General features: G+C 38.5%; 1 protein-coding gene across 6 annotated transcripts in view; it reads right to left on the bottom strand.

Moving 5' to 3' along the window:
* LOC308190442 (uncharacterized protein) overlaps positions 1–21,406 on the bottom strand; it is a 117,110-nt gene that overhangs the window by 16,590 nt on the left and 79,114 nt on the right. For 4 of the 6 annotated variants that reach the window (XR_013947192.1, XR_013947193.1, XR_013947194.1 and 1 more), the window contains 2 exons: positions 16,464–16,548; positions 13,314–14,396 (listed from right to left, as the gene is read on the bottom strand). Coding sequence is in view for 2 of the 6 variants with exons in the window: in XM_080581832.1 (XP_080437958.1) it covers positions 14,383–14,396; positions 16,464–16,548 (99 nt within the window). In the remaining 4 variants the exon portion in view is untranslated. Of the gene's footprint in view, positions 1–7,188; positions 7,250–9,196; positions 9,489–13,313; positions 14,397–16,463; positions 16,549–16,836; positions 17,002–21,406 lie in introns of those variants that run through there. The other 2 variants (XM_080581831.1, XR_013947195.1) reach the window with 2 other exon arrangements.

Genomic DNA, 21,406 nt, shown 5'->3' with positions numbered 1-21,406 from the left:
AAGGGGGAAATCAATGTAGTTGCTCCATCCTAGTAATATAAAACTATCTGCTACTAAGATGTACAAATATTTAAGCAAGTTTTCAATGCAAGTAAATAATTAAGAAACTACTTCCCTTTTTTTTTTCTTTTTTCTTTTTTTTTTTTTTTTTCTGGGAAGGAGGTAGTTTGCATCAGCTTCTTTGTAGACTAGATTCTGAGAACTACTGATCAGATGGCATTGAGTCCTGGATGCTGGATTAGCTTAGTATTTCAAAACATTTTTGATTGCCCTTTCATGACTTACAATTCAATCTCTCTTCTTCCTGTTTCATATAGTCAGCCACAACTGTCGCAAGATGATCTTTCAGTATTCTTTTTTTTAATCTCATATATATTATTCCTAGGCACTCAGCTTAATATGTCTTGACACTGTCTTTGAGTCAGTGCCTAAAAATGCGCACTCTGCCTGGCTAGCTGCCTGGATGATTTGCTTAAATCTGCCTATAAGAAAGACTGAAGACACTGAGATTCTGTCTCACTTAAACAAATAAATTCAGTCTGCTTTGTAGAAAGTAGATACTGTGTGTTTCTGCTTTCTCTATTTGATCCTGTTTAATATGATCTGGAGACTGATGAAAGAAAAAAAAAGTCCTAGAAAATGTTTTGAAAGAGATGAATCTATAGTCATGTCTATGACAGATTCTACAGAACTTCACCGGCCCTGCTCACAGCTTTTCTGTGGCTTGATGCACCTTAGGCTAATGTAAAAGACAAGCAAGGAATACTGATATATTGTGCCCAAGAAAGATATTCTCTTTAATCAAAAGTCTGACAACACATAGGCAAAAAGGAACCCTGGGCAAAGAATATAATTCCATCTCCTTTTGCTTTCCGTGTGTATTGTTTGCATTTGCCTGGACCTTGGGTACTGTCAGCTGCCAATCTGGATCTGCATTTCAACATTCAATCTCACCTCACGATCTCACTTTTCTGCATCCTACCTAGTTTCTTTTTAAGCTTTTGGATCTGGATTTTAAAGATTGGTCCATGTGAATTATGTGACACTTAAGTTATAGCTAAAATGGCACTGTAAAATCTCTGTAGTTTCAACACAGAGCATTTTAACCACATACGGTCGCGATGGCATGATTAGCAAATGTTACAGGATTTATATAGCAATTGCATGCAAATTATACAAGGAGACTATCCAAATTTGACTTCACCACACTAAGACAAGGGTAACTGCCAAGCGCAGCCCCTGGGCAGTGAGCAAGGACAGAGGCTGGTGCCCGCCTGGCTGGGAGCAGCTCTGCAGGAAGGGAGCTGAGGGCCTTGGCAGACATGAGCTCAGCATGGGCCAGCGGTGTGCCCCAGCTGCAGGGACAGCAGCAGTGCCCTGGGCTGTACTCACAGGGTCATGGCCAGGACATCAAGGGCAGGAGTTATTCCCCTCTGCTCAGCAATTGTAAGATTTCATCTAGAAAGCTGTTTCTGATTTTGGGCCCGTGGATGCACATCAATAATCTTCAGAGAGTTCAGTGGCTGGGGGCTATAGTGAGGGCTGAGGAACCAGAATTTTTCAGCCTGGAAAAAAGAAGGTGTTGAAGAGATCTAGCAGCAGTTTTCCAATACCTATGACGAGGACATTGAGAAGACAGTCATGCTTCACTGTCGTGCAGTGGGAGGATAAGAGGCAATGGACATTAAAACCTTTAACAAGAAAACTTTAAATTGTATGTGACAACAATGAAGGAGCGGAACAGGTTGCCCACAGAGGTTCTGAAGCCACCAACAATAGCTTACTTTTCCTGAATGTACCTTCCCTCATCACTTAACACAAATACTCCAAAGACTTAAGCATTAGTGCGTCTTCACTCTTCATCCTTATTGTACAGTAGCACTGAAACCTTTTAGCTATCCATATGTTCACCTGAGATAATGTCTCAAGTCTGATGAAGATATCAAGTTTAAGCTACAACAATCTGATCACAGAAGTAAAAAAAAACAAAAAAACTTCATGTTTCATTTAACACTGTAACTCACACACTGACAGATAGAAACATCTAAACCACAAACATTTTACACACATGGAATTTTCCTGCAAGTTTCCTTGGTGGCATAGATTAAAATATTATGAAAGACTTTTATTACTAAGATAAAGGTTTGGGTTTACAATATGAATAACCTCTTAAACACTGTATTGTCATCAATCTGAATTGAAAGCATTACAGTTAGCAGATATTTGTGAAAAAGCTCCATAGCCTGAGGTGTAGTGGAGAGAAATAGTATGTTATCAGGCATCCAAATGGATCAAGTTTGACTGTCTGTGAGACCCCCATTCAGCTGCTCTCACTCCCCTTCCTCAGCATGACGGGGGGAGAAAATAAAGTGGAAAAGCCCATGGGTCGGGACAGAGACAAGGAGATCTCTGAACAATTACCTTCATGGGCAAAACAGACTCAACTCAGTACCAAAACCCCGCCACATAAACCCAACACACAGGTCAATGCCATTCATTAAATGCGAGGCAAAAATTCACACAGAGCTGGGGAGCAACTGCTACGGTCTGTGCAAGTTTAAACCGAACATGGCACAATGGATGGCTGAGCATTCATTTCAAAAAAAACAACACCGGAAGGAACGGAGCAGAATCAGAGCAGATCTCAATGATTAAGTTGGTCTAACATCTGATTGTCATCATCAGCCTGAAGCAATGGATTTGGTCATAAGGACAGTGAGGGCTCTTCTGCTTGCCTCTAGAAGCACCTCTCAACGGGGTTCTGAGCAGTGGTACAAAAAAGAAAGAAAAAAAAAAAGAAAAGAAAAGAAAACATGAGATTCATTTGTATTATCCCAAATCTACATGCTCGGGCTTACCTCATACAGGAAACCAGAGAAGTTAAAATTTTCCTGTTGAAAACAAAGCTCCTCAACAGGTTGTTTTTTTTATTGCTGACAATCAGAGGAAATTAGAGTAACACTCCCCTTTCTACCCAGCTACTGTCACCCCCCCCCCCCAAACTTACGCATAATTCTGTTTGTGATATTTTTGTGCAAGTATCACTGTTCATGCTGTTACCTTAAAAAGCCAGTCTGCCAAATATTCTCTCCATTCCATGCATTAACATTTTCACTATGGAATTTAAAACTTCAGCTCAGCCCATGATCTCATAAATCCTGTGCTGGAAAGGACTGGGAACGAGAGCATTAGAAAAGCTCGAAATGTGAAAATGTGAAAGAAATGTTCAACAGGGAGGCTAAGGTGAACACAGTGAGGTTTCTGTCATAACCCACACCTTCAAATAATCCTGTGTGAAAACTGGGGTTAGAGACCATGTTGTATTATTACTTTTCTATACAGGAAATGGGAATCATCCTAATCCTCAAATGCCTAGGAGAAATAATTAATCCATATTCTGTTAAGTCTTCACACAAATAAAGACATTTTGTCCTTCACATGAATTGTCAGAACAACCAGTGAAGACAGAAGTCCACATATTAAATGGAGAAGTAATTCCTTAAGCTTTTAATTGTCCATCCTCAAGAGAAAAAGACGCTTAATGGTGCCTCTTGGAAGCTTTCTTTTTTCTTAACCAAAAGATGCAAAACTTAAGCTCAATTTGTACCCTTTGGCTTGTGCTCAGAGACGGTAGTACTCTTGGAGTACTTCCACATAAATACATCTTATACATGCAAGCTAAGTTAGTTTGCCCACCTTACCCAAAAATCAGCCCTGGCATATGTCCTAACCAGAATTGCATTTCTTCCTCCCATTAGCTTGTTTCTGATCAGTCTCTCTTCGCAGTGATCACTGAATCAGCTCATGGGAGCAGGGAACATCTTGTCCTCCACTTGTGCCGAGCCTAATGCAACAGCTCATCACCCATGACATGGGCTCTCAAGCACTGCAGCAACATTAATCCAAACAAGTAGGCATAGTAGACTTGTGTGCGTTATGAATAATGGAATGTGTTCCTTGGCAATAAAAGCTGTGCCAGATAACCATCAGGCCATGTATGTATATAATTATGCGCATACAACTGGGTCCAAGTTGAATAGCTGCTTTAAAAATATCCTTCAAGGCCACATTTTTGAAGTTCTTCAGTTTCACATAAGCTAGGGCATGTAAGAAAGAATAATCTTATATGTACAACCATTTTGCTCCTTGCAGCATCTTGTCTGCATTGTTGGTTCATTAAAAACACAAAGACAAACATTGGGAAGGTGAACATGAATGCTGTATGCATGCATGAGTTTAAGGACCTTTAAAAGTTTGGCTCACACATTACTAACATCAAAAATTTTGAGAAATCACGTCATGTATGGTGGTTAATGTTAAGGTATGTTTTCCATTCCTGAAGGATCCTGCCAAATGTAAGGGAAGGGAGAAGTGGGTGGGGGGTGAGGGGGAAGATATAAAGTACTCATTGTTGCTGCTAAATTTCCTTCTTGGGTTCTTTCATTTTCTAATTTACAAAGAGCATTGTTTTACTTCAAAAAGAATTATACAATAGTGAAGAGAACTCGGACCCTAAATTCAAGGAGTGAATTTTATCCAAAATTTGTACATATGGACAGTTCCTATAACTTCAGTGTAACTTATTACAGGTTTAAACTGAGACATAAGACTTGTTGTTAATTCAGATGTGTGTACATAACTCTCTTTGAAGTTTGGTTTTTTTTTTATCACTTCTGCAAAGAAGTTGTCTTACTCAGTCAAACATTCTGGAAGGGAGGTGCCAGCGTTACCAAGAAATTTATTATTATTATTATTATTTCTTTTCCTTCTCCTTCCTTCCTTTGTGCTTGGCATCCTGCACAGGAAAAGCGGGGGAAGAAAAAAGTAAAAGGAACAGTATCTTTGTGGTGGGTGAGCAATGGAAATAATGGAAAGAACAACAGAAAGAAGTAGTCTGGTCTGAGAACAGGATTTTTTTCTGCTTTTTTTGGTTACGTTAATAAAAAAAGAAACATGCCTTTATTTTTTGTAAAAAGGATGAGAAAATTTATTTTATATATGTGAGGCTCGTAGTCAGGAGCTGAAAGGAAACTGGAAGTTCTGGAGTTAGGGCTATGGAGAAGGAAAATACATGAATATGAACAATGGGACCAAAACAAATTAGCAGGAAGGAGACAAGAAGGTGGAAGGCATGGGCAAGAGCATCAATTCTATAATGAGTGAAAGAAAGAGCAAAACAAGAAGTTCAATCTTCCTGATACAAAGGATTCAGCAGGGCCACAAAGTCAGGTTATATAGTTATCAAATATCATCAGAACAGCAGGATCAGTGCTCTTACCCCACAACACTGGGAGCGAGGCATGTATGAATAAAAAGCAAATTGCTTATACATGTAGGTCACTAGGTATCACAAGATTAAGAGAAAATATTGGAAAGACATTGCCTTATTTGCAACCATACACTATTACATTTGAAAAAACATAACTTCAGCAAACATTAGTGACAATGGGACAATCATAAAATTGCAGCTATCATGAAATCAACACCACAAAACAGAAGATGAGGAAGAAAAAAATCTACAAGGAGATTTCCTAGGGGAAAATATAGAATACATCCTTAACTAGGAGAAAAAAAAAATTACAATAACATCTTGTTTCATTGTTTTAGACTTTCACTATGCAACACATTTACCCTTAGTGTATCCAGATACCAATATTGTCTGCCTGTAGCATCTGGCAAGTAGAGGACTGCAAAGCTTCCTAGCCTTAAACAACAAACAATGCAGGACGTACATTTTAGCTCACAAGTGGGATGTAAATTTTCTCAGACTTCCAGTCAGGGGCATGCATGCATGTGGAGTGCTCTCAGTCTCTACCATGAAATTACACCTGGCTATTAAGTTGTGTGATATTTCACAAATAAAAATACCAGCCCTGTGACAAGGGTTTCACATGTCCACTTCATCTCCTTTACACATTTTTTTATTCAATACAGCATTCTACAGAGACTTATATTTGTGAAACTAAGCATTTTTTTCTATCAGCTGTACATCTAAGGTCATTAATTCAGTATCAATGGGGCACAGGTGCTAGTTACTGAAGTTCATAATATAAACTAGACGTCCAATGATCACTTGATCACTAGAACCCCAACAATCTGAAGAAAAAGCCACATGGTACTCCTTATGCTATATGCAAATATGCCAAATCAGAATAAGATACTACAAACTTACAAATACACACACAAAAAAACCAAACATGTTTGAAAGTTCACAAAAAGTTCACAACTTAAATAATGGAAATGCAGCCCAGAAATGGGCAATTTTCCACACAGAACTTTAGTAGTAATCACCTATATCTTCCTTCCTAAACCTCCAATAGTTAAAGGTGGCACCAGATTGCCATAGATATAGCACATTTTAAAAATAAACTCATGTTTATGTTTCTTTTCCCCTTGGAGAACACAATTTATATTGATGATTTTTTTCACAATAGCATCTGCTATAGAGTTGGCCCAAAATATTTTCTAAAATTAACACTGTTATTCCCCAAAATATTTGAAGTATTTCTATGTTTATTAGGCTTCTTCCAGGTATTGTTCAACAGTTATGAAGGACTGGATTAAATTGTTTAGATATTCCAAGTAAAGAAAAACAAAATAGCATTTGAGTTAACCCACTTTGCCAAAAACATATCCAAGGCTCAAAATTAGCATTTATGTTCTGTTTGTAAACAGAAAGCCATTTATCCTCCATAGGTTACCTGTTACCATTGTCTTCAACTTCTGGTTTATTTCCCAGAAGAGGCAAAAAAACCAAAAATAATAGCATGATATAAATGTAAATATCCAATTATTTAAAAAGCCTGGGAGAGAAAGTGGTGTTAGCCTGATCAGTTACTACACACCATAAGAATCACTGAAGTTGGTACCTCTGCATTCCTGAATAGCAATGCAGGTCACAGAGAAAGATGGGGGAATACTCTTCATAGCTACTCAAGTAGCACAGCTTATTCAAAAGCCTACATAATTACTCACTATTTTGGCCAAATATTTAGCTTTCTAGACAGGATATCCACTGAAGAGAGAAAGTAAGGATCTGTGGGGTTCACGTCTAAGGAAAACTCAGGCCTTATACAGATCTGAAAAAACATGAGTCATTAAATGATATTCTAAAAAATGCAGAGAGCAAATTCTAATGGGGAGTAGAAATCATTGATTAAAGTTTTCCAAAAGAGACCACTAACTTACCGGGCATATAGAGTTCTTCCGCTTCACATTGTGTACGAGCAGCTTAAAAGAATGCTTTTGTCTGGAGAAATTTAACAGGGAAAAAAAAAAGTTCATAAATACAACTTGATGAAATACCAAAGCATATTACATTATTGCATTATTAAGCAAATTATTGCATTGTTATTATTATTGTTGTTATTATTATTATTATTATTGCATTGTTAAGCAAACTAGTACAGAATACATTTTTTTCCCTGCTATCCATCATTCCACAAAAATACTATTGCTTTTTTAATTCCACAAAAATACTATTACTATTACTTTCTAGTTGAAAACACAGGGTACAAAGATGCCTCTCCTTGCTGTCCCTGAGGTGAGGCGCCGCCATCTTGGCTGCTGGGCCCTGCTGGGCCCTGTGGTGGAGCTGGCACAGGGCAGCCCTGGCATCACCACCCAACAGCTGGCTGCAAGCCCAGTGCATTTGCTCATAATGGTGTCATTCTTTTTGAGCAGCCTTAGTGCCTGTGAAGGTGTACAGGATTTGTGAGGTCACACAGTGACAAAGCCCTCCTGGCTGAGCTCATGGAGGGGGGCAGAGGGAGGTGCAGGGAAAGGCAATACAGCAGGGAAGATGACTGCACCGTCACCTCTGTCCCAGCAGCTGCGAGGGCAGCAGCTGGCAGTCGGCTGCTGTGAAGTGATGAAGGGCACCTGAGAGCTTCTCTAGAGGAGATGACAGCTTTTTTTTTCTTGGTAGGGGAGAGGGATTTGCAGGTTAAAAGAGCACAGCTGGGGTACTGATGATGAGATCGCTTCTGCTGCAGCTTCCTGATATTTTATGGGCTGGAAAACAGCTTTGCAGAAAAGGACCTGTGGGTCAAGGAGGACAGCAGGCTGGACACAAGCCAGCAACATGCCTGTGTGGCAAAGGGGGCCAGAGGTATCCTGGCTACATTAGGCAAAGGGTGCCAGCAGGTGGAGGGAGGTGATCTGCCCCTCTGCCCAGTGCTGGTGGGGCCACACCTGGAGTACTGGGTCCAGTGCTGGGCCCCCCCAGTACAAAGAGACATGGACAGACTGGGGGCAGTCCAGTGAAGGGCCATGAAATGATGAAGGGCCTGGAGCATCTCTGCTGTGAGGAAAGGCTGAGAGCTGGGACTGTTCAGCCTGGAGAAGAGAAGGCTCAGGGGGTTCTCATCAATGTGTATAAGCACGTGAAGAGGTGTGGGGGAGTATGGATGACAGAGCCAAATTCTTCTTATTGCCTCTTAGCAATGGGCACACATTGAAAAACAGGAAATTCTGTTTAAATATAATAAAATATATATATATATCTGTGGTCTAACTCTGGAACAGACTACCTGGAGAGGTTGTGGAGTCTCTGTCCTTGGAGATCTTCAAAACACAGCTAGACATGGTCCTGAGTGACCCTGTTGGTGCTGCTCTGAGCAGGGGGGTTGGATTAGTTGATCTCACTGGTCCCTCCCAACCTCAACTGTTCTATGATACTGGTTTTGTTTAAGATTAGTACTCCCTCCCTTTAGCTGGTGTAACTCGATGACTATTGTTAAAATTTGCAATAAAATTGTGTAACAAGGCAAAACATATCTTCTGAATTTGAATTGAAATGCTAAACTGGAAGCTATGTTTTTATCAGCTGAGTGCCAATCTTGCAGTGCCTTAAATCTAAGAGTTATATGCTTAATCTTGACATCTGCATATATACAGATGTCCTTCTTCTCTGAACAATAGCCTAGGACACATTGGACAGTAGGGAGAACTGAAGGTGGGGAAGGAGAAAGGAGAGTAAAAGGGTATTATGAGAAAAGACTGGTTTTAAATGACCAAATATCCAGATATTTACTAAAAAATAATATATTAACCTTGCAAAGTTATTTATGCATACAAGTCAAATGTAATTAAATAACAAATGCCTCAATTGAAAAACCAAGCAACAGAAAAGATTATTATATTTGTCTTTTAGAGGTAACATTAATTTAACTTGACTCCCAGGTTCAAAACACACCATCACTTTGGGTTGGTAGCTCATATTTCACTGACAGATGTTCCCCAGAAGGATACCAGTAGAGGTTTAAACTTCTCAGTACAATTTTAAAAGATGTCAAAAGCTTGGCGTCAGCAGTACAGCCCACATTCAGCATGTAGGATAATCTGGATAAGGCAATCCTTTTCCACTCCTTGTCTTCAGAGCTATTGCTCTGACCACCTTTGCCTCATTAGCTTGTCTTTTTCCTTTCTCTGAGTTATCTTGTAGAATTATTTGTACAAGCAAACATTCTATATGTGAAGCAATTCACCTGTCAGAAGAAGGAAAAAATAAGCATGATCTAGAAATCTAATATCTTAAGTTTTGATTTAGTTTTAAAATATATATTTGGTCAGTATAGATGCTCCAAGTTATTCAGAAATTGAGATTTTCATTTATTGACGCTGCTAAGCGCAGGAATTAGGTAAGTCATGATCATACCACACAGACAATCATTTAACATATTTTATAATTGCAGCAGCCACAGTCAATCCATGTGGACAGGAATTACGCAGGGAGATGGAAACTGCTCAGTACCCCTGTTTTCTCAGAGCTCTTGTCTACAATCACCACCACACCAGAAAGCTCACTCTCCAAGCAAAGAGCAGAGAGTGCAGACCTCAAATCAGGCCAGCACCTGGGGATGCACAGGAGGAGTGGACTGTCTCTGAGGATGTCTGTCCACCTGCCCTGGCTTTGATTCCCTCCTTTCTGTTACTTGTCTCCAGCTTGCCAGGAGCACCAGAGAGCTCAATCCAAGGCCAAGAAGGCAGAAAAGAGATAAGGGAGTGAACAGCAGCTCCCAAGGTGCTTTAACTTTCTGTATGCAGTTTAACCTTCACCTTAAGACCTGAACATTTCTGAGAATGGTCTCAGGAATTTATCTAAACTGATTTTGAATTCAAGTAGGATGAACAGAAATGGTTAAATAGTTTTAGAGAGAAATAGCCTCTTAGGATCTCCATTTTGACAGTCTAAATTACAGCAGATTATGCATAAACTTGGAAAGCTTCAAAGATAAGGCACCAAGTTTTTCACATTGAACAGCACTATATGATTTTTAAATGTGAAACAAAATCCCTTTCACTGGGGCAAACATCAGAAAATAATAACTTCTAAAAAGACGCAGAAAAAGGAAATCTGAATGTTAGCTTTCCCTGAGTCCAAAATTCAACAGTGAATGAGACTGGGGAGCACTGTGTCCTTTTTGGGCCTAAGGGATCTCTTAATAGTCACTGCTGACGAAAAGCCTCTCTGCATCTATGCACTCATTTCTCCCTTAACTTTCAGCCTACACTTTTGGGTTACTGTCCTAAACATTTCATATTGTAACTTCATAGATTTATATATTCTACCACATCAAAGCCTCTGTCAGTCTGAGAAAATATTTGTGTCCAAATGTGAGCACACATGCCGCTGGAAAACAGATCTAAAAAGTGGTTTTGGCCCATTTACTTTTAAAATGTTGATTTAGAAAAGTAGCTATACCATTGATGTAATCATGAGAATTGCATATAATTTTAAAATAGACATCACCTGGAAAAATGACTTACAGATTACAGGACAATGGTGAAAATATCTGATGCTGTATGAAGACAACGGACTATATTTACAGTAATGGCAATGCAAGAAAGAATCACAGCAAATTATTTCTCCTTTCATAGATAATATAATAATGAAGCTGAATTTAATTTACAGACTGACAAGTTTTAATCTTTATGAGATGCTGTTATTTCCACTTATAAATTAAATTAAAAGTTAAGATTGAAAGGAAATGTCATTTTTAAACTAAAATGCAAAAGGCAAGTCATTCCCATACCTCAGTGGTAAGATGCAAGATGAATTTCCTAGATGATAGAATAGAATTTATAAAGCAAAATAAATTATGCTTTGTTGATATGACTAAGTGTGCTTGAGTTTTACAAATTAATTAACTAAGGTAAGTGATGAACATGAATCTCACTGATGGAGTGAGTTACCTAAGGAGTTTTTTCTCCTCAAACACTGGCAGTGCAAATTCATCTCAGGATTAGAGGACCATTTCTGGTTCCTTCCGTACTTCATAACTGCATCCCCAAAGATGGAGTTTGTTTTCCAAAAACTGGAATATTGAAAAAAAAAAAATAGTATGTGCTTAAATTAATTTTGTGAGTTTACTTATGCTCAAAAAAGTTTGAACGTGTGCAATAAAGCTTCTTAATGAAGAAGTACCCTTTAGGGCAGTCCTTATATACTATAATTTTGTTCCATATCCAATTCCCAGAGATTTTGGAGACTGGAGGGAAAAGGTAAAAGGCTACATTGCAGTCAGAGATAAAGCATTTCCCAAGAATATGGTTATTCACAAGGAAAATTCCTTGTTCTTGACAAGCTGTTCATTTATATTGCAGTAACACTGAACAGCTTCTGAGAATAAATCCCTTTCCTAAATAATGTCAAGAGACCCACTGTCATCTAAACTAGAAATTTCCTGGGCTGAATGCAAAGCTGGAGACCACTGGCAGGACCAACATCAGAGTGGAACATAAAAGATTAAGAGGCTGAAGTAATCACAAGTGGTGAGATTAAACAAAGGCCTTTGAAGAAAGAAAGAGACAATTTGGAAAGATACTTGAAGAGGAGAATACTGAGAATAGTGAAAGTTTTGAAGTGCAGTCCCTCCTCCTTTACCTGGATGCAATGCGCATAAAGCAGCAGACACAGAGGGCATACACCGCCAATTTACAGCAATATAGATGTTGCATGGGACATAGTGAGGAAATATTTCAGAAGTGGAAGACCTTTCCTAAAATACATTCAAATTTTTCAAGTGATCAGAAGTGAAATTAGAATTCTTTTCCAGTCTGATAGGACTCAACAGCTCGCTCAGAAAATATATTCAGCAGCAGAAGTAACTGGAAAGGTTGTGAAAGACTTGCAGGAGATGGCACTGAATTTCTAGTGTGAGGCATGGGCTTTAGGTAGTAAGCAGCCACCTGCTGATGCAGGTTGATGAGTCGCAGGATGCCAGCAGGTGTGTGAAGAAACAGATTTGAACTGATCCAGGATGTATGAGGCTGCACTTGCAGAACAGGGAAGACGTTGGTGTAACATCGTAGTATCAGATACAAGAATAAGTGAGGACAGGATGAAATCTTGCTCTCTCTTACATGAGATCTCATGGTCTGTGATACCCAAGCAAACTAGGATGGGAACTCCTGGGCGTAAATCAAGAATCTGTAGTTATCTTTGGGAATAAAAGTAGCAGCTACTCAATAGTGTGAAATGCTCCTTTCTTTCGTATAGTATGAAAGCCCCTCCTCTCTATTGCGATTATTAGCAAATAAAGCAAAGACTTGGCATAAATACAAGCTATCTTTTCCTCAGGTTCTCCTTTAAAGGCAGTGTCTAAATATCAACCTTTTATATTAAAAATGTAGCAATAACACAGCATACAACAGGATATCAGTACTAGCTTGTTGCAGTAGTTTTATCAAATATGGTTTGTGGCTTCTGTTAAACCCAAATGCTTACACTAAACATGCTCAAAGAATCCAGAGGAAGGAAACAAAGGCATGTATCAGCCTTTTCAGCCTTTCTACTGTATTACCATACATGTCTTGCACTGACTGTTTAAATTATCCCACATTAAATATTCTGGTCATACAATTCAATTAGCAAGTCACAACTAAAGATAGCTATCTACTTCATAACAATTTAAATATTTAAAACAGCCAACCCCCATGCATATAAACATCAAAAGCTATGTAAATATCTGGGAAATATAAAGCATGTGAAAAGTTGCAGACAAAGCAATAGGCTCATTTTTCAAAGCCAAGAAACTCTCAAGTATCTCCAAGCTCTAACCCAAAGTATCTTGGAGACTGTTCTCATAATTCCACCCATCCCTCCCCCAGAACAGCAGGGAAGAAATGACATCATTGATTTTGCTTTCTGAAGAGTCCCATAAGCAGCTAAAAAATTACACGGTAGTTTTACTTAACTATTGATAAATCCACAACAACAGAACAACAGAATAGTCCCAAACACTTTTCCAAGCAGATTTTTCTTGCTTCTGGGCTCATTTAAAAAGGATTGTACCTAGTACAATGGGAAGACAAAATTGAGCTAATGTAAGAGCCCATACAGCAAGTTTTCATTTATCAGTATGAAGGCATGAGAGGAAATGGACATTTAACACTAATACCAAATAATAAGGCTGTTACATAAAATTCAGTAAGCTCAGCAGGGAGCTTTTCATGTCTGACTCTTTCAAACCACTAATTAGCAGAACTGTACAGAATGTGCATGCCCCCTACATTCTTCCTTTTATTGTAGAGAAGTAGCAGAGTTGATTTCTGTTTTAATATACTGAGATCAGCATCATTTAGGACAAGTACCAAAATCCCATTTGTTGACAACCTTCTGAGCCCTTGTGCTGGTTTTTGTGCTAGTCTGATGTTTGTGGGGAACTGTAGAATGCAGAATAAAGAGAATTGGTATCTCCTTGCCAGGAGTGGCAGAATTGGTATCACCTTGCCAGTATTTGAGTCCCTCTGAGTAATTCACCCCTTTTTATGGATTCTTGGACACTCAAGTAGCAAATGTGTATTTAAATCCCTTTCCACGAGGCAGCTGATCCAGAGATGAGCAGCCTGGGACACAGCTGAAATCAGTGAGCTGAGCCAGGAACCAGCAGCTGCCTTTTCATGCAGCAGTATTAGGGCAATGTTGTACTTTTTATAGCTGTGTCATGAAATGCAAGATGCCATTCAATAGTACTGCGTAAATGTAATAAGATCCCATCTAGGATATGTTAAGCTTTTGCTTCCACAGTAGTTACTGCTGAAATGCTGCTAATCCCTCCATAAACATCTGCACCTTGACAAGCTCTTCAGAGGTGACCATCAACTTCCTCTTGGCTTCAGCCAAGCTGATAAATCTGTCCGACTACCAGGTTTACTGCTTCTCAGAACAGCACAAATGGACACCAGGAAAAAAATATTTCTCTTTATTTTTAAATGTGAAAGTTCAGTCATCATATGGCATCAAAACAGAAAGAATACAGTAAAATATTTTGCTGTTTCACTCTCTCCAAATAACAGCAACTGAATTTTATATGTGCTTTCACTAGGGTGCGGTGTCTTCACATCCAGCAGTTTCCTTCCATGTATAAAAATGTGTTGTTACTGTGGGAAAACTGAAAGAAGAGAATTTAGAAACCAATAGTACTAAACATTTGATTCCTTGGAAGCTCTTGAATTTATTTAGAACTATCTTCTCTTTCCCAAATTTTCATTATAAAAGTATGAAGATCTACAATTCAAGAAATTATTTTTTTATTTTGATAACACCTTTTCAGTTGAGTTTATCAGCCAAAAGTGACTATCTTGGCCTATCAGAATGCTGCAAATGCTGCTCTAGAAAGCAAATGCTAAGCAGCAAAGATAGGTGATGAAAGAGGGTCTGTGTTCAAAAAAGGCAAAAAGCAAACATACGTTAAACAACACAAGTTGGAGGGTATCTTCGCTAAAGAAACGTGCACTAGGTTCTTAACCCTTCCCTGCTGGTTCAGAAACATGACCTTTCCTCCACCCCTTAAGGTACTGTGGGACACAAAGCCTACACTGACTTTGCATTTTGCTAAATCAAGAAGTGTTACAAAGAATTAACATTTGATCTAGATATAGTAGGTTTAATTCAAGTATAACTGATCTCATGAAAAAAAAAATCAACCAAAGCATGAAACCTGTGCCACTGAAGTCAAGCATATACTACGTCCTCTGCCCATGGATAAGTTTTTGTTCTTTAGCGCATGTAACATTCAATCTAGTATTTCACTTTTTTTTTTTTTTTTTTTTTTTACATCAAATTACCTATTCAGCTACTGGTCTGCAAGAGTAGTCAAGACACACAGTAACCTCCTACTCAAAGCCTTTCTCAATCTGCCCTTTTTCATTTAGACACCAACAACATTCCCAGAAGTCACCAAGCGATATTCATCTTTCATCACACTTTTAAAAGTTTGTAGGAAGTTTTGGAAGAGATCTGCCAAAGCATATTAAAACTACAACATTTCCCTCAAAAGCCCAAACTGAATAAGAGGAAGCTAGGCATTAACAACCTACTGAACTTTAAACTCTTAGCATATAATTTTTTCCTGGTCTCTTAGATTCAAAAAATCAGAATCAAAAGATGAGGATGGGATTTGGATGCAACTGTACATCTGTAATGCAGACTCGCACCTGTGATGCACGGTTTTATAACCTGACCTGATCTTTGGTGAACTTTCAGTGCAGTGAAGATGTACTGACCCCCTGAGCCAAAGATTATTCCTCTGCAGAATTTCACGACAGAGTTATAGCACAGCATGGGAATCTCAGATCCCATGAGATGAAAATGGAAGGAAAACAGGTTCCTGCTAGCTAAGAAATAGAGAGAGGCCAATTCCAGTCAGCTACTGTGGAGAACAAAACATCTATTTTGTGATAACAGGATGCATAGTTACGTAGTTACAACTTATTAGCTGCCAGGGATCTAGAACAAAGAGACATTAGTGGAAGAAGAGGAAAAGTAGAAAATAGCATAGATGAGGAGCATCCTAACAAACAGCAGGGAGATAAAGAGATATCAGTCTAATAGGAGGAAAAAAAAAAAAGGCATAATATCATAGACATTGCAATGAGGGCACTGGCCTCCACTGATGACACCGGAGATCAAATGCTAGCTGTGTTCAAAGACCTGATCTGACCTGCTGAAAAGAAGTTCTAAGTATGTTTTTTGAGGGAGCATTCAGTGAAGTTAAGATTTATGTTTGTTTGTTTGTTAAATAATTATTTATTTATTTTTATGTCTCTACCTTTTGTACCTAGTTTTGAAAAAAATATTTTTATGCTGAGCACATCCTACTGGAAGGTATCAGTGCCCACAGGAAAACAGTTGCCTTTTCCAAGCTCTGTCAATCAGCTAGCAAACGCAGCATTCAGTATTCACTCGGTGCCAACATATCAAATAAAAGTCCTCTTCAATGACTATTTGAGTTTAAGCTGATTGTCACTGTGTAAACTAAGAGTCTACACACTCCCAGTAACCAAGTCCATGTGGCTCTTGCCAGAAGCTTGGAGATATGTTTCCCCAAATCTCCCTTTTCCAGCCAACACCAGCAAGTACCAACAAGCATTAACCTAATGTAAAATTTCCTTTTCTTCTCACCCAGATAACTGGCACCATTCTGTTACACTCAAAATACCCCACATTTCACACTGACCCGTAGCATTTGTCTCCTGAGGTATCTGCTCTTGATGGCAGCTCTTGATCTGCTCTTGAGTTTTGGAGACTCCGTAGACTGGTACCTTTAAAGATAAATCCAATTAATAGCAAGAGCTCTACCTAAAACTGAATTCAGGAACCAGGAAATTCCAACAGAAACTTTCATCAGAGGGGGGCTGCAGAACAGACTAAGGTAGTATTCATTTTGTTTATGTTGATAGTGATGGCATTAGACAAGCTATTTTCGCTATCTCTTTACAAAAAAAAAAAAAAAAAGCACTGGCTGTTCAAACAATAAACCAGGAAACAAAATTAGTATACTCTCATTTTATCATATGAAGAAGCATTTCAACATTTTGAAGAATCCTCACCTTGAGGACATTTCCCTAAGCCTCAGAGTTGTCAGTTTTTCCACTACAGCAAAGGCTGACAGAGTGAAACATACTTCTCCCTGTCCTAGAATTAGACCTCCAATGTTATGTTCCATGCTTTATCATGACTCTTGGGTTTTCTGTTCTTAATACTGATTTTCAAGTCTGTAAAAATAAATAAATAAAAATAAATAAATAAAGGTTTTCTATAGTTAGCATGCATACTTTAGTAGGTAGGTAGGTAGATGAGAAAATCAGTATAATAAAGCTTTTATCAGTCCTGCTCCAGCTGTGTCTGATGTTACCTTATTACTGAACTGTGGAATATTGGGAAATGTTACAAGATACCCCAAAACACCGAGAAAATAAATATTCATTAAAAGAACATGCATTATTGCATCTAAGATAACAACATTTTATGGTTCCTTTGACTTGCTAAAAATAATCACCCCCAAAAGATCAAAGCAACATTAATCAATGTTTACCAGTTTAACCCAGAACTGCAAGATAAAGATAAAATTTCTAGGTGAGTTGTTAGCAGTGCAAATCAAAGTATTTCTTAATCTAAAAAAGTTTCTCTCTCAAAAATTGAAAAGACTCAGGTGTTCCCAAACCAAACCTACCAATTTGTGAACTTTATGTTCCAGCCACAAAAGAAAAACAAAGATCAGTAGTACATAAACCAGAGTAACAGAAGCTTGCTTCCAGCACAAACATTGTCAAAACTCCAGTTCTAAAATCAAACACATTCTTGGTTAATGTTATCAGCTTGGTTATTACACTAAAATTAATTTTCACAAAGGAAAAGAACTGTTAAATTTAGGCTTCAAATAAATCTTGAGCAGCAGAGAAATTCCAGGAATAGCAGCTCAGATCTCTTATACCCAAAGCAGAACCCTGCTTATAATAAAGATTGCTACTAAATGTTAATGATCAGCATGCATGCATGGCAATGTAAAGCAATGGGAGTATTTTGAACACTGCCTGTCTACCGAGGGCACAAGAGTGCATTATAATTAATGGAGCAGTCATTTTGCCATCATTAGAAACATCTGTACTAGAATCATTTGGCAATTGATTGAAATTCAGACCCTAGCAGCAATTATTCCAGTTGTGTGGTGTTGGATTTTTTTTTGCAAGAAATTAAACTTGCAGTTGAATCTTGTTCCAAGTTTAACACAGCTAGTAATTTCAGACACAAATTTATACAGCATTAACATATTTTTCTTTTTTTTATTTTTTAAATTCCTCTTTCTGGTTTGAATTTTCCACTTTGATACAATACATGACTTCATTTCTGCAATATACATATGTATGCACATATCTAAAAAATAATAATTTGGCAGTATGGATGCAAAATTGATCTTAATTTGCTTTTTCTTACATCTCCCTACATATATATGTATGTATACATGATACTGTATTGCCTTGTGCTGCATTACACCCACTGACTTTTTCTACAGGATGCTTACCAGATCACTACAGGTACACAGTATTCTTTTCCAAAGCAGTTTTTCAACTTTTTGCCTTTTCCTTTCTGTTCAATGCACTGCCCTAGACTGTATTTACTGCATGGTATGATTTTATTTTTTAACCCAATACCAAATAAATTCTATGATACTATGACTAGAACAAAAGTTCATGAAAATTAGTTTGCTTTCATACCCCAATGCAGACCTACTCCGACCTTCCAAAGGAGAAGACAAGATACAACCATAACAACATTGTAAGCACCAGTTAACGCACTGCTCAAATTCTTAGTGTATTTCATACAGTGTAATAATTCAAAATCAAGTGAACTATGTTGTGGACATATGAACAGCATCATGTAAGTTTTACAAGTACTTGTTCTTGATTCAGTTGCAATTTTATTAAGATTTTAAAGGGCTTAAACCCTAACCAATTTCGGATTTTTTTCCCTCCCTAGATGAGCAGCAGGGTATGTAATACGAAGGTTACTTCCTATTAAACATCAAGTCATTTCTTCAAAGCACAGGGCTGCTAGACTATAAAAAGGAAGAAGATATCATTCTCTTTGTTCTTTGACATTGTTTAGTCTTTGTCAAAGAAGTTTTAGCCCTTTCCCCACCCCACGTACATCCACTTGGGACAGATATCCAAAGCAGAAAATTTCAGTTCAAACTGTTAAAGCCTAGCAAAAGATTACAGAAGGCTGAGTGCAAAATTTTACAATAGGAAATCCTGGGCATTATGTATTGTGTTATCACTTGTACTAATAGTGTGTCCAAACATTAGCTTTCAAATATCCCAAGTAACACATGTAAATAATTTAACAAGCTTGCCAGTGAATTACAGGTCTTTTTCATGGGTTTGGATGAAGAGAGCACACAGCTGCCAGGGGGCTGGAAAGTGACCTGAAAGCAGCAGTTTGCTGGCAAATTGTTTCAGCGAGCCCTGATGAGATCCAGTTTTGGGGATGTGGCAGGGATTCTCACCGTCTTCATCTTAGGCCATTTGAATCCCACACCATTGCCCTTTTTAGATTATCACAAGTTTGTGGCATCTTTGTCATTGCCATATAACAATATTTGTTCAAATGAATTCTGTAACTATAAACTGTAAATATGCCTGCATATGAAAGAACCTGAAAATTTTGCCCATACAGATGGGGATGAAACATATACATATGAAACAGAAAGCTACATAATTTGAACCACATTTTAGCTGTTAAGCACTGTTTTACCAAGATATTCTTTGTTCTGTGCGCGCATGTGTGCGTACATGTATATAAAACAAAACAGACTTTAGTCCAGATCCTGCAGCTGACCTCCCCAAATGTGTATATGAATGTGTGGGTGGGCATGCAGAGCAGGAGGAAATTTCACAGGGAATAATATAAGGACCAATTCCAGGGTTAGATACAATTTATAATTATTGTGCATGCTACCTGGTGTTTATCTGTTGCCAAAGGCTGGTGCTGCATATCTACATGAAAGAAAGCAAGTTTAAATGTTTTATAGAAGCAGTAAATTAATGGTTACTAAAATTATTTTTATGAGATGGACATAAAATAGCAGGTGCTTTCCAGTCAAAAAAATTAAGAAATAAAATAAAACAAAATAAAATAAAACAAACAAAATAAAATAAAATAAAATAAAATAAAATAAAATAAATATTGCCCATGTTTAGTAAGTTTCCAGCTGAGTAAGATCTGCATTAGTTTGTCATGGCATGACTGGGGACATACACAGAAGATCTCCTAGAAGGATAATGCATATTTCTGTGATAGAGAAAAACACATTTTCTGGACGTGAGGGTAGGCATGCATTAGTAAAGTGTGCCAATATTATCAGGTCTAAGATATAAAATAGAAAAGGCAAGGGACTTAGCATTAGCTATGCTGCGTATCATCATGCCTCTGAAGCAATTAAATCCCAGAGCAGAAAAACAGTCATGCGTTACATGCCTTGGAAAGAAATGTGCAGTAAACAGCACATGGAAGGGAAGTCAGGGGATTGCCCAGTCTGCTTTACTTTTTTAATGGGATGTTTTACATGCAAAATCTCTGGTAAGCTCGAGTCATATGTTCACATATGACATGTATGTTCTTGCACACAAATTCCTTTCTGTGCCTAAGATCTGCAGCAACAGGTTAACTCCCTCCCTCCCTCGGAATATAGCCCCAAAGGCAGCCACCTATTACCAAAAAAAACAAAACACCATGGGGCACAGGATGCCACCAGGAGATAAAATCAGAGAATCATTTAGGTTGGAAAAGACCCATAAGATCATCAAGTCCAACCACCAACCTAACACCAACCAAGTCTACCACTATATCATGACCCTAAGCACCACATCCACACATCCCCTAAATACCTCCAGGGATGCCAACTCCACCACTTCCCTGGCAGCCCGTTCCAATGCCTCACTACCCTTTCCATGGAGAAATTATTCCTGACATCTAAACCTCCCCAGCACAAATTGAGGACATTTTCTCCTGTCCTGTCCCTGAAGGACTTGAGCTCAGTTCGCTCAAGAGGGGTAGATTCAACACGTGTGTTCGCAAAAAGTAAGCTCAGAGCACCAAGCCACAGATAAAGCTTCACGTATCCTCTGGCCACTGTGCCACCACACATTAGAAAACACAAGAGATTTTCTCCCACATGGCGGGACGGGGGCAAGAGTGTTGCATGGACAGAAATGTCACCAATGGGCAGCGTGAAGCCCTCTAACATCCCAGTCCTGGCTGTGTCGGGTCGTAGGCACCTTCACCTGCTGGCACGCTTTAACAACGTATCACCAAACTTCAAAAAAGGGTTAATAATACACCCTGTCAGCAGCCATTAAATCAAAACTGGGGCCTTGCTCACACCAGTAACCCATGTTGCTCCTCAGTAACTGCCAAGCAGGTGGCTTCTTGCAGTGTGTCACACGTGTACCTAATGCAGAAGGGTGAAATTGCTGACCTGAATCATTCACAATGGCTCAAGCTGAGGTTTTGGTTTTTTTTTGGTAGAGTTGGGGATGTAAGCGCACGTGAAACGAAGACCGTATGCTTAAGCTAAAAAATCCCTTCCATTCTGTATTTTACAATCAGGTTGTATTTTAC

This window comes from Anser brachyrhynchus (assembly GCF_964034855.1).
Source record: "Anser brachyrhynchus genome assembly, chromosome: 2".
Classification (NCBI taxonomy): Eukaryota; Metazoa; Chordata; class Aves; order Anseriformes; family Anatidae; genus Anser; species Anser brachyrhynchus.
The sequence above is the reverse complement of the archived record's forward strand: the minus strand, read 5'-3'. Positions and strand labels throughout refer to the sequence as shown.